The 12,899-nt window shown below is 39.9% G+C and overlaps 1 protein-coding gene across 3 annotated transcripts; it reads right to left on the bottom strand.

Annotated features, from left to right (window-relative positions):
- Positions 1-395: 395 nt before the first annotated feature.
- Positions 396-12,320, bottom strand: LOC103496252 (probable inactive receptor kinase At5g58300). 3 transcript variants are annotated; one of them, XM_008458034.3, is made up of 4 exons: positions 12,092-12,320; positions 11,700-11,865; positions 9,130-10,490; positions 396-1,249 (listed from the first exon to the last, which is right to left on the bottom strand). In XM_008458034.3, exons 3-4 carry the CDS (start codon positions 10,397-10,399, stop codon positions 627-629), a joined length of 1,893 nt encoding a protein of 630 aa, XP_008456256.1. In that variant the 5' UTR covers positions 10,400-10,490; positions 11,700-11,865; positions 12,092-12,320; the 3' UTR covers positions 396-626. The 3 variants fall into 3 exon arrangements, with proteins under 3 accessions (XP_008456256.1, XP_050935295.1, XP_050935294.1); XM_051079338.1 differs by having other exon boundaries at positions 9,130-10,484; positions 11,700-12,320; XM_051079337.1 differs by having other exon boundaries at positions 11,700-12,320.
- Between the last annotated feature and the right edge of the window lie 579 nt (positions 12,321-12,899).

Consider the following 12,899-nt stretch of genomic DNA (forward strand, 5'->3'; position numbering starts at 1 on the left):
ACACATGGCAAGGTTGGTCAGACAAGTTGCGGTAGTCGAAGAGGGTCCACGACTTCAATGCCTTTCTATGACTTCACCTAGTCATGAATCCATCCACAATTTCATTATCCTATTTATTAGGATAGTTTTCCTCAGATATTATTTTTTACCTTATTCTTTTTTAAATAACATTATTTTAAAAAAACTCTGGATTAAGAGACATATTTTCAAATTTTGACTTCTCATGGGAGAAACGTTGGCATGTGCTTTAAATATCTCCAAACATACAGAGAATAAGAAGCTAGAATTAAATGGCCAGAGAGCCATGCAAAGCTGAACATGGGATCCACTTCGTAGTTTGCACTAAGATGTTAGGAAAATTTGAACCAAGCATTGAAAAACATAACAAACTAGTGTATCCAAATCAAAGGGCAGTTTTCATTGGTTCACATTCAATCATTCCTAAACAGACTTAAGAATCAGATGCACTCTACAAAGTACACACTCATACAAGCCAAAGGTCTGGGGGTAAATGTTTGAAAGCAGTATTGTGCATCTGCTTAAAGAAAATGGCTGAACTTACCTCCTAATTTGCACAATTATACCTCCTCGATTAATGAAAATCAACACAATCTTAATGAAAGAATTCATGGGGTCTGCACATTTGAGTCCTTTGATTTGTTCTCTTCGGAAGATGGCCGGTTCTCCGAGTCAGATTGCCGGATTTCTTCAATCATTCTAACTACTTCGTCCATGTTTGGTCTCATGTCCGGCAACTTCGCTACACAAGTCATTGCTATTTGTAACATCTGCACCATCTCTTCTTCAATATTCTGGTATCTCATTAACTCAACATCGAAAACCTCAGCTGTCCATTCCTCCCTCACAACCGATTGGACCCAACGAGGAAGATCGACCATTTCGTCACGACCAGGTGATTGGAGGGGAGCTTTTCCAGTTAACATTTCAAGAAGAAGAACGCCAAAACTGTAAACATCTGACTTGTGTGTGTGTTTGCGAGCTTCAATTACTTCAGGCGCACGATAACCTGCAGTTCGAGAAGTTGGGACATTCATAAGAGGGGTAAGGCCAAAGTCAGAGACACAAGCATTAATTTCTTGAATTAGGAGAACATTGGAGGCCTTGATATTTCCATGGGTGAATTTTGGACCACCCACTGCATGAATATGAGCAATTCCCTTTGCTGTTGCAAGAGCAATTTTCACTCTTGAGTCCCAGTCAAGTGGAGTTCTTTCCCCTCCTCTGTTTCCTGTTATAAAATATATAGCTAACGTGAGATATATGAACATGGTTCGTGGCATTCCATGAGTTGGTAGGTAACTAGTAGCATATTTAAATCTCAAAGTCTCCCATGATTATAGATATGCTGTAAAGATCAATCAGCTCAAGTTGACTACAAGTATTAGAAAACAAAATTTTTACTCTGATCAAAGTCGAAAATACCAACACAATGAACTTTTGTTATTAACTTTAGTTGTTTTTATTGAAAGCAATTAACAACAACCCGAGACTTACGTGGAAACCCGAGAACCGGGAGAAAAACCACGATACTTTAGTTTTTATTATTTTTCTTATGAACAAAAACAATAGGTACAAAGGGAGTATAAATAGAGTACAATAGGAATAAGAAAGGAAAAGATTTAGGAAATATTTAGGAAATAAAATCTTATATTTTATTTTTTCCAAAAGTATATTTTATTCTTTCCAAAAGTACTAATTCTAACACTCCCCCTCAAGTTGGGAGGTAAATATCAATGAGTCCCAACTTGCTAACGCAAAGGTCGAAGTGTGGTCGGAGAAGCCCCTTGGTAAGAACATCAGCAATCTGTTGGCTTGAAGGAATGTACGGAATGCATATGCTTCCACTGTCAAGTCTTTCTTTGATGAAATGCCGATCAATCTCAACATGTTTAGTTCTATCATGTTGCACTGGGTTGTTAGCAATACTAATAGCGGCTTTATTATCACAAAAAAGCTTCAATGGTGTCTCACATTCCTGATGAAGATCTGACAAGACTTTCTGGAGCCAAATTTCCTCACATATTCCCAGACTCATAGCTCTGTATTCAGCCTCAGCACTGCTCCTGGCCACAACACTTTGCTTCTTACTCCTCCAAGTTACAAGATTGCCCCAAACAAAGGTACAATAACCGGATGTAGACTTTCTATCAATAACAGATCCTGCCCAATCTGAGTCAGTATATGCCTCAATGGTCTTTCTATTTGTTTTTCTAAACATCAACCCTTTACCAGGTGTATTTTTCAAGTATCTCAGGATTCTGTTAACAGCTTCCATATGTTTCTCATAGGGAGCCTGCATAAACTGGCTGACAACACTCACAGCAAAGGAAATATCCGGACGAGTATGGGATAAGTAAATTAATTTACCTACAAGGCGCTGATATTGTTCTTTATCAACTGGAACTTGATCATCAGAGTTTCCTAGTTTACAGTTGAATTCAATAGGAGTATCAGCAGGACGACATCCCAACATACCTGTCTCGGTTAGCAAATCAAGGGTGTATTTTCTCTGAGACACGGAAATACCTTCTTTTGATCTAGCCACCTCCATTCCAAGGAAATATTTCAGATTGCCCAAGTCTTTGATTTCAAATTCATCACCCATTCTCTGCTTTAGTTGACTGATTTCTGTTTGATCATCTCCAGTCAAAACAATGTCATCCACATAAACAATTAGAATAGCTATCTTTCCTGTTTTGGAAGCCTTTGTAAATAAAGTATGGTCAGAGTGCCCTTGACTGTACCCTTGGGACTTGACAAAGGTAGTGAATCTGTCAAACCATGCTCTCGGAGACTGTTTCAGACCATATAGAGATTTTTGGAGTTTACACACCTCCTGACCAAATTGGGCTTCAAATCCTGGTGGGGGGCTCATGTAGACTTCCTCCACAAGGTCTCCATTCAAAAAAGCATTCTTAACATCCAGCTGGTATAGAGGCCAATCTTTGTTCACAGCAACAGATAGCAGGACTCTAACAGTATTCAATTTAGCAACTGGAGAAAAGGTTTCCGAATAGTCAATACCATAGGTTTGAGTGAACCCCTTTGCAACTAACCTTGCCTTGTGTCTATCAAGCGTACCATCTGCTTTGTATTTGAGAGAGAATACCCATTTGCATCCTACAGTTTTATGTCCCTTGGGTAGAGCACAGATCTCCCAAGTTCTATTCTTTTCGAGAGCCTTCATCTCTTCCATAACAGCATTCTTCCATTCAGGACACTCTAGAGCAGTGTAGATATTTTTCGGTATTATGGTAGAGTCAAGGTTTGCTGTAAACGCTCTAAACTGTGGAGAGAGATTATCATAGGAAACATAGTTGCAAATGGGATGTTTAGTGCATGATCTGGTACCTTTTCTCAATGCAATTGGAATGTCAAGAGAGGGATCATACTCATCAAGTTTTCTTGTATGACCCTGTTCAGCTTCATCGTTACTGGTTTCTATTCTAACCTCAGTCTCATCATCACAGTTCTTTTCTTCCATATTTTCAAGAACAGCAATATCAGACTTGTCATTCTCACTCATTGTATTATTAGTACAAGGTTTTGTAGGGTTTTCCATACCTTGGTCTCGAGGAGGTTCGAAATTTTGGACTGGAGCCGGCGGTTGACTAGTAGGGGACCCAACTTCCTTTCTGAGATTCCTCCTGTAATATGTTTTCCAGGGAACTTGGTTTGTGGGTAAGATTATGGGATGAGGATCAATGTCAGACACGGTAATAAGAGTAGGTTCAACAAATTCAAAGGTGTTGTTAGACTCTTCACTCACATTCTCCCCCTGAAGATGGCTAACAGGAAAGTAGGGTCGGTTTTCACAGAAAGTAACGTCCATAGTGACAAAATATTTCCTAGACGGCGGGTGAAAACATTTATAACCGTGTTGGTGAAGGGGATACCCAACAAACACACAGGCCTGAGCCCGAGGGGTAAATTTGGTCTGATTAGGGCCGAAATTATGGACATAGGCGGTGCACCCAAACACACGAAGAGGAACCTCAGAAACAAGACGAGTAGAGGGGTAAGACTCCTTAAAACAATCTAAGGGAGTCTGAAGGTGGAGGATACGAGAAGGCATTCTATTGATTAAGTGAGCAGCTGTAAGAATAGCATCTCCCCACAGGTATGATGGAAGGGAAGTGGAAAGCATAAGTGAACGGGCTACTTCCACAAGGTGTCGGTTTTTTCGTTCGGCCACTCCATTTTGTTGAGGAGTGTAGGCACATGAGGTTTGGTGAACAATCCCCTTGGAGGCTAGAAATTCACTAAGGTTATGGTTTTGGAATTCCCGACCATTATCACTTCGAAGAATTGCAATTTTTGTATGAAATTGTGTTTTGATAGTATGATAGAAGTTTTGGAAAATGGATGGAACCTCGGATTTATCTGAGATAAGGTAGACCCAGGTGAGACGGGTATGGTCATCAATGAAAGTTACAAACCACCGCTTTCCCGAGGAGGTGGTGACCTTGGAAGGACCCCAAACGTCACTATGGATGAGGTTAAACGGTTGTGTAGGTTTATATGGTTGTGAGGGAAAAGAGACTCGATGTTGTTTTGCCCGGATACACACATCACAAGATAGAGAAGAGACATCAACTTTAGAAAAAAGGTGGGGAAATAAATGTTGCATATATGTAAAGTTTGGGTGGCCCAGTCGAAAATGCCACAACATACAGTCTTGTTCAGAAGTGCTAAAGTAGGATGACAGTAAACTAACCCTAGACAAACTACTACATGAGGTATCATCATCAAGGATGTAAAGTCCCCTGCTATGCCGGGCAGTGCCAATCGTCCTCCCCGAGCTCATGTCCTGAAAATAAACCGATTCAGGTAAGAAGATAGCTTTACAATGCAACTCACGAGTGATCTTGCTTATAGATAACAAATTGTAAGACAGTTTAGGGACATGCAAAACATTCTGGAGAGCAAAACCGTCAAAGGGAACTATTTGTCCTTTGCCAGCGATCGGAGCTAGAGAGCCATCGGCTATTCGGATTTTTTCATTACCGGCACACGGGGCATATGAGATAAAGTGTTCTGAAGAACCTGTCAAGTGATCTGTAGCCCCCGAGTCTAAGATCCAGGGATTCTTCCCATCAACGCTAATAAGCCCAAGGGACTGAGGCATACCTGACTGAGCAATGGCACCCAGAGTCGGAGTCTTGGTCTGGCTCACAGTAGGATCAGTTGATTGAGAAGTGCTAGCAGGTGTAGTCTCACTAATGTAGGCACGTCCTGAGTTCTGTTTCTCGTTGGAGGACCGTTTCTTACCTCCTGGGGGACGACCGTGGAGTTTCCAACACTGATCCTTGGTGTGCCATTGTTTCTTGCAGTGCTCACACACAGGAATTGACTTCCCATTATTCTTGTCACTGTCATGATTTGAGGACCGAGCGCTAAAGGCTGCGGAGTCGATGGTAGGGGTAGTCAATACACCCATGGCATTAGTGCGATCCTCTTCCAGGCGGACTTCAAAACAAACTTCCATTAGGGAGGGAAGAGGTCTTTGTCCGAGTATACGACCACAAACATTATCAAATTTGGGATTAAGTCCTGCAAGGAAGTCATAAACACGGTCAGCCTCTTCAAGTTTAGCATATTGTGTACTGTCATTTGGTGTGTCCCAAACTGTCTCTCTGCACAAATCCATCTCTTGCCAGAGGAGAGAGAGCTTGTTAAAATAGGTAGTTACGTCCAGGGTCCCTTGTTTGCAATTATGGACCTGTTTTCGCAGTGTATATAACCGAGAGGCATTCTGTCGTTTCGAGTAAAGGGTCTGAGTTGTATCCCACAAATCTTTTGCTGTGGCTGCATATAGTAAAGGCTTGCCGATCTGTGGTTCCATACTATTAATCAGCATGGACCGAATAAGTGAGTCCTCTCCTTTCCAGAGTCGTTCCAAGGCGTCTCCTGGTGGAGGACGTACAGTCTCTCCAGTTAAGAATCCGAACTGGTATCGACCTTCGAGGAACATCTTTATTGATTGTGACCAAGAAAAATAATTTTGACCATTTAATTTTTCGCCTGAAAAATTCCCTGTAGACGAACCCAAAGAGCCAGTTATATAATTTGACTGTGAATTAGGGAACGAAGTTACCGGGTTCTTGGAATACATCGGCAACTCGGTTGGTTTGGAATGCGTTGAAGATTCGCCCGCTTCAATGTCCGATCTGTTTTGGGGTTGATCAATTCCGTTACCAGAAAACAGCGGTTGCTGTAAAGGGTCAACGTACAGCTGCTGCTTACTGTACTGATTTGACAGATTTACGATTGAGGGATGCTGTCCGGAGCTCGTAGATGGCGCATGAGGATGCGGATGGCCGGAAGGGTTTGACGGCTGGACATCCGACGGCGCGTAGAAGGGAACGGGATGGGCGGGTGACGTGAAACGGCGGCGGCGCGTGGGCCCACGCGCCGGACACGAGCGGCGCGTGAATCAACTTCTGGTCAGACGGCGGCGCGTACGGCTGCGGAACCACTCCCGTTGGGTAGATCGGCGGTTTCTGTAGGTTCTGGAGCAGTTTCTCCATGGCGGCGGAGACGGCGGCGTCCACGGCGGCGGCGATTCCGGCGGCGGCGGCGGCGGCGGCGGTGACGGGTTCAGTTTCGATCTGGGTTTCTCCTAGGTTATTTTCTAGGGTTTCGTTATTGCTTTGCTCTGATACCATATTGAAAGCAATTAACAACAACCCGAGACTTACGTGGAAACCCGAGAACCGGGAGAAAAACCACGATACTTTAGTTTTTATTATTTTTCTTATGAACAAAAACAATAGGTACAAAGGGAGTATAAATAGAGTACAATAGGAATAAGAAAGGAAAAGATTTAGGAAATATTTAGGAAATAAAATCTTATATTTTATTTTTTCCAAAAGTATATTTTATTCTTTCCAAAAGTACTAATTCTAACAGTTTTCAAACTTACAACATGATTGACCAAAAGTTGAAGGGAATAACGAACAGAACCATCTGTCCATAACACCCTACTTTTTGAACTGGAGTTTATAAAGACAACGACAATAAACAAGTTCGGTGGTGAAAACACTATAACATTCTGGGAGGATGCATGCGGCAAGAGAATTTATTGTTTTTATATGGAGCCTGTTACGAAATCAACAATTAATAAATACACAAATAAAAATCGATACCCAGATATACATGGTTTACTAACAATGTGTTAGCTTTGTCCGTGGAGCAAAGGGAGAACAATATTATTAGCGAGACCCGCTTGCTAGGTTGTTTGTAGCTTCACATAACGAATTCAAGGCATTCCAACAGAAGCCATACAGTATGGGATGATTTACGATCCACAGGTGTAGAGTAACTTGAATGCACATAATATTCTACAACAAAAACATGTCAGAGTCGTGAAAGAATGGGCTATTTCGTAGCAATCAGTGTCATGACTTGAGCTATAGGCTGAATCAGCAGAGGGATTCTAGAATCCAAAGGGGAACAGAAGCTGCTATTCCAGAGTTACTAGGCATATATAAGGCTATTTAGGAAGCCAACTACCCCATGCATAAAGAGTTTCTGATCGTCCTCAATTCTTTGTACCATTCGTACACATGATAAGAATCACAAAAGAAACCCAAATTGGGTTATTTGCTCATGCAAGAAAGATGAACTCCGAAACTATATGCTTATGCATTCTCTATAAAACTTCCTTAAGGATTAGCACGTCCCCTGCGCAAGGATGACAAGCACAAATATAAACTTCCTTAAGGATTAGTGGGGTGGCCAGAGTATATATATAGCCCCAACACCGGATTAACCGTGGTTGTTGGATGATCAAATGCCTATCTTAAGAACTATGAGAGAATGCCTTATAAATCATTATGTTGGCTACTCATCCATGTGAATAAAAGATCCAAAATCTATGGGTCAACAGCGCTTTGGCAACCGTTTGGGATATTGGATGTCAAGAATGGAAGGATCTTTAAAAGAGAGGAGTTAGTTCTTGTGATATCTTCCAATGATTGTTGTGTTACACGCAGCAAGGAGTCTTTAACCAAACGCCTTCCATCTTATTCCTCGATCATTGATGAAACTAATTTGAACTTAATTTTTGGTTAGTGGAAGTTGTGATATCTCATCACTCTTGACTTATTTTTTGGTTCATGGAAGTTTTGTTTCCTATCAAAATGAAAAAAAATAAGAACAGATCCTCATGTGAGTTAGACATTCCCTAGCAAATCAAAAAAGTATATGCAAATGACCTTCGATCATATCCTGTTTCCGCAATAGTACACTCTAAGCAAAAGTCGTGAGGAGGATCTTGATCATTTATTGTGGATTGGCAATTTGCTTAGTTTCTTTATGCTCACTTGAGAACCTTGTATGATGTGTGTGGAGCTTGAGAAGCATCAAGGGAAAATAACAAAGTCCCTAGGGCAAGCTAGCTAGTTTGCCATTTCGTGGGGTATTAGGTTGGAAGGGAACAACAGAATTTTTGAAGAGAGAGATCGGGAGAGGAGGTTTGGGAGGTGGCTAGGTCTCTAATGCCTTCATTTGGGCTTCAATCACTAAGCCATGTCTAATTTTGATATTGGTTTTTTTCTTTTGAGTTGGAATCCTTTTTGTTTTCAATAATTAGTCCTAGGCTCCTTTTGTTAAAGCTTGTTTTTTGTATGTTTGCGTGCCCTCTTGTATTCTTTTATTTTTCTTAACAAAAGCTTGGTTTCTTACTCCTTCAATAACAATATATGACCTTAAGTAGAAGATAGCAGATTTATCATCGCCAATCCAGTAAATTACATCCTCCCTTTTGATACTATTATATTCCTTTTGGACCACAAATTTGTTGACGGTAATTTGTTTAAAATGATGTTATATGCGTTGTACTTCCCGCTTGGTCCACAATTCTTTTTTAGGATTGTGGACCAAGTGGATGTTTGATGAGTTGTACTTCCCACTTGGTAATTTCCAATTTGTCAAAGGGGATGTTTGATGAGTTGCACTGCCACACATGACCGAACAGTCTTGTTAAAGTTAGTATTGAACTACAAACAAAACGATTTTAAACAAAATTAAGGTAGAGAAAAAGGTTATTGTAATTGAGAATTATAGAGTAGATAAGTAAATCAAACAGAAATAATGAACACATACCATGCAAGAGTGACGACAAGCTGCCTCCTGGGACATAATCATAAACAAGGAGCTTTTCATCCTTTGAGTAATAATATGCTCGGAGTGGCATGACATTCGGGTGCTGCCCGACCCTTCCCACTATGTCCATTTGTTGTTCAAATTCCCTCTTCCCCACCACCACTTCCTTCAATCTTTTTACCACAACTGTGGTAGGTTCCTCCAAAACAGCTTTATAAGCTGTTCCATAGCTGCCCTTTCCAAGCACTTCAGCTGAAGCCCTTAATAGGTCTTCTAGATCGAAATTAAATGAACAACCTTCAAAAAACACTAGCTTGTTTTTCTCGGGCTCCTGCACACCACTACCAAACTCCTCTTTTGGTTTTTCACTTCTCCCACCACCAGAAGCCTTCCCTTTTCTTGCACCAGCACCTCCACCCTCCCTTTTCTTTAAACAGCACAAGACCACAAAAAGGACTACAAGGAATAGAAGGAAAAATCCACCAACTGCAATAGCAATGATAACTCCCATCTTCAGTTTTTTGGAGCTCTGCTTTTGAGAAATGGCAGGTGAAGGTGGAGCATGAGGAGCTGGAGATGGGACTATGGAGCAAGCTTTTAGTGGCAATCCACATAATGAAGGATTGCCAATGAAGGACGAATTTGGGAATGTATTAAAAAAAGTTGGAATAGAACCATTAAGATGGTTGTAACTTATATTGAAATGCTTAAGCTTAGGAAGATTGATATCTGGTATAGGACCGGAAAGATTGTTGTTCTGGAGGTTCAATCCTGTTAGTTGTGTCAAATTTTGTACGGTCTTTGGAATCTTTCCTTCTAATAAATTGAATGACAGATTCAATACAATAAGAGTTGGCGAAAGAGAGGAAGGAACATCACCAGAGAGGTTATTATGTTGGAGATAAAGATATTGGAGAGAAGGAAGTGAGGTAATATCGGACGGTATTTTTCCACTAAGGAGGTTGGAACGTAGACTGAGAATCTTGAGGCCATCGAGTTTCCCTAGAGTGTTAGAAGGAATTGAACCCACAAGGCCAATGCCAGGTAATCGGAGAGTAAGCACATGAGTTCCATCTGCACTGCAAGTAACACCAACCCAAGATGTGCATACTGATGTAGTATCATTCCAGTCAAGGCTCCGACGATGTGGAACAGAAGATGCAAAGTCAAGAAGAGCTTGCTTGTCTGATTCCAGGTCAGCAGTTGCAAGGTGAAGTAGATTAATAATAACAAAAAACAGAGGAAGCACTGATGCTGAACAGAACTTCATTTGGGATTAATTAACACGGGATACTCAATCGAAGATGCTAACTGCAAAAGTCACAACAACTATCTGTTCAGGCCCTGCTGTTCACCTGCGGCTGCCACAAAAGTGGAATGTAGATTTCAAAGGTACGGTTTACAAAGGGGAGAACTACAGAGAGATAAATAACAGTTACAATGGCCTATCCGAAAGTTTGTTTTTGAAGATGATTCAAATTTTGCCAACTATAGAAACATTCATTGAGAAAATAATAAAGAGCACATTTCTTTGAAGTTCAAAAAGAATGATGGAACATTATGTGCAACTAAAAGAATGCAAGGAACAAAAGTCAGAGTTGTCTTTGACAATCTTATCTGCTAAAACGAAGGGGGCCTAAGTCATTAATCCTGGAGAATCTCAACTACTGAGAAACTACGAGGATGAGTTGGGTCTGATAAAGTATGGTAGAAAGTGATTTAAGTTCATTAAAAACAATTTTCAAGATTCACGTAGTACTTGGTCAGAGTAATTTAAGTATTCTGAAAGATATTCGAAAGTACTTCACTTAAAATTACTACTCTTAAGAGTCATCCCAAAACCACTTTAAATAATATCCTACACTAATTAGTTTCTCAAGGTAAAAATTCAACATGCAGGCTCTAAAAATATTTCTCCCGCTACAGAGCTTACTGGAAATGAATGTAAGGCGAATACCATAAGATGAAAAAATCAGATTAATCCCTCAAGAATGACTGTACATTGTAGCCAAAAACTTGGTTACAAACATATACCCTTGACGAAGAGGTTAGAAATTAATAACCCACATGCTGTTGAATTCAAAAAGGAAGCCCAAAAGCTCATCGCAGGTAATTTCAGAAGAAATTTCTAGTTTCAGAACGATGACATTTTTCAGTAATTTTCATGACATTACAGGCTATGATTCTGACAAAATGACAGGGAAGTTGTGGTTTGAAAACCCAGAACACAAAAACGTTGTACTATCTTTTTCCAGCTTAGCTCCGAAAATTAAAGAAAAGAAGAAGAAAAACATGAAGAAAGAGAAGCTGATGACTATAAAGTTCCCTCTCCAAAAATAAATGTAGTGAATGTTACACCTGAAAATTATCTCCGAGTGAGTGTAATGCGAGCTCACTAATATATAATTCCAACTATACATTAAACCCGAATATATATATAAATATAATTTCAACAAGAATGCAGATCTATCATTCAAGTAGCACCCAGATGTACACTACAAACCAGAACACAGTGAAAAGAGAAAGAAATGGTGTTAAACCATAACGAAAAATAAGTAAAGAGAAAGAACCTGAAAATAAAAAGAGTGACACCCAATCACCGGAGGAAGCAGCCACCGGTGAAAAGAGCTACAAAGAAGCTCAAGAGAAGGTCACCATGTCAGCCAGAGCTGCAGCAGAGAGCATTTACAATAAAATGTAGCACTGAAGCTTCACATCCCGCTAGAACGAAGGGATCTGAGAAACAACAACGTATTTGAGCTAGAAAGAGACTGTGAGTAGGTTAAAAACGAAGCTTAAAGCAGTAATGTTGGAGTTGTAAGCTGAAATGAGAGCGAAAAAAGAAGACCCAATTGGATTTTTGGAGCAGAAATTGGAAATGCAAAGGCAAATGGAAGAGATTAATGAAAATGGGTATTGAAAAAGAGAGAGAGAATGAGGATTAGAAAGCAAAAGCACTCACAATCACCGCTGTTTGTGCTTGTATTGAGCTGCTTTTCTATGGGAAGAGAGAGGAATTGCGGTCGTTTTCAAGAGTAAAGTGAGGAAAAAGGAAGAAACCCACTGTGATTCTATGAAGGAGATTATGAATTCAAGTGAAGAAACTGAGGTTCCATTAATTGCATTTCAAGGTTTGGCCGTTTAGAGTACGTTGTTCATAGTTCGTTCTTCAATGAAGTCATCCATCTTCTCATGCTTCGCTTGCAGGTTCTGTAAATTTACCGTTTTACCATAAATACTCTTTTTCTTTTCTTTCTTTTTTCTTATCTTTAGGTGGTGAAAATGTTGGAAACTCAAACTTCGAAATAATACAAGTTTATATATCATTTGATTTATTATATAAAACTTAAAAATACATTCTATTTATATGTAATGATTATTATTAGAAGCATGAAGATTTGAATGTGTATCTAAGTATTACTATGAGACAGTTGCATTATGGTGGCTTTGTTGAATCATTTTTCATCCATAATTGTCTCTAACAATGTTTATAAATTTTAGGTTTGTTGGTGTCAAACAAAAAATGGATCAATCGTGAATTTTAAGTTGTGAGAGAAGAATAAAACATCCTACAAATTGAACAATGGTGTGGTGTTTATCTACCGACATTTCAACACTCAAGTCGGTAAGAGTTGAGATGAATGTTGATTGTAGAGAATAGTACGAAGTGTTCTTGGCATACATTTGATGAGTGGTTTAGATTGATTATATAAAATCGATATTATATAACTAAATTCTTTACTTGTAGTAACCGTCACTAATCCATCAAA

The sequence above is a fragment of the Cucumis melo genome, chromosome 11 (genome assembly GCF_025177605.1).
Source record: "Cucumis melo cultivar AY chromosome 11, USDA_Cmelo_AY_1.0, whole genome shotgun sequence".
In the NCBI taxonomy this organism is placed as follows: Eukaryota; Viridiplantae; Streptophyta; class Magnoliopsida; order Cucurbitales; family Cucurbitaceae; genus Cucumis; species Cucumis melo.

Excerpts from the sequence above, each read along its gene's own strand:
- LOC103496252 (XM_008458034.3), bottom strand. The coding sequence starts at position 10,399 with ATGAAGTTCTGTTCAGCATCAGTGCTTCCTCTGTTTTTTGTTATTATT. Across the intron at positions 1,250-9,129 it reads CTTGTCGTCACTCTTGCATG|GAAACAGAGGAGGGGAAAGA; the intron begins GTATGTGTTCAT and ends ATTTTATAACAG.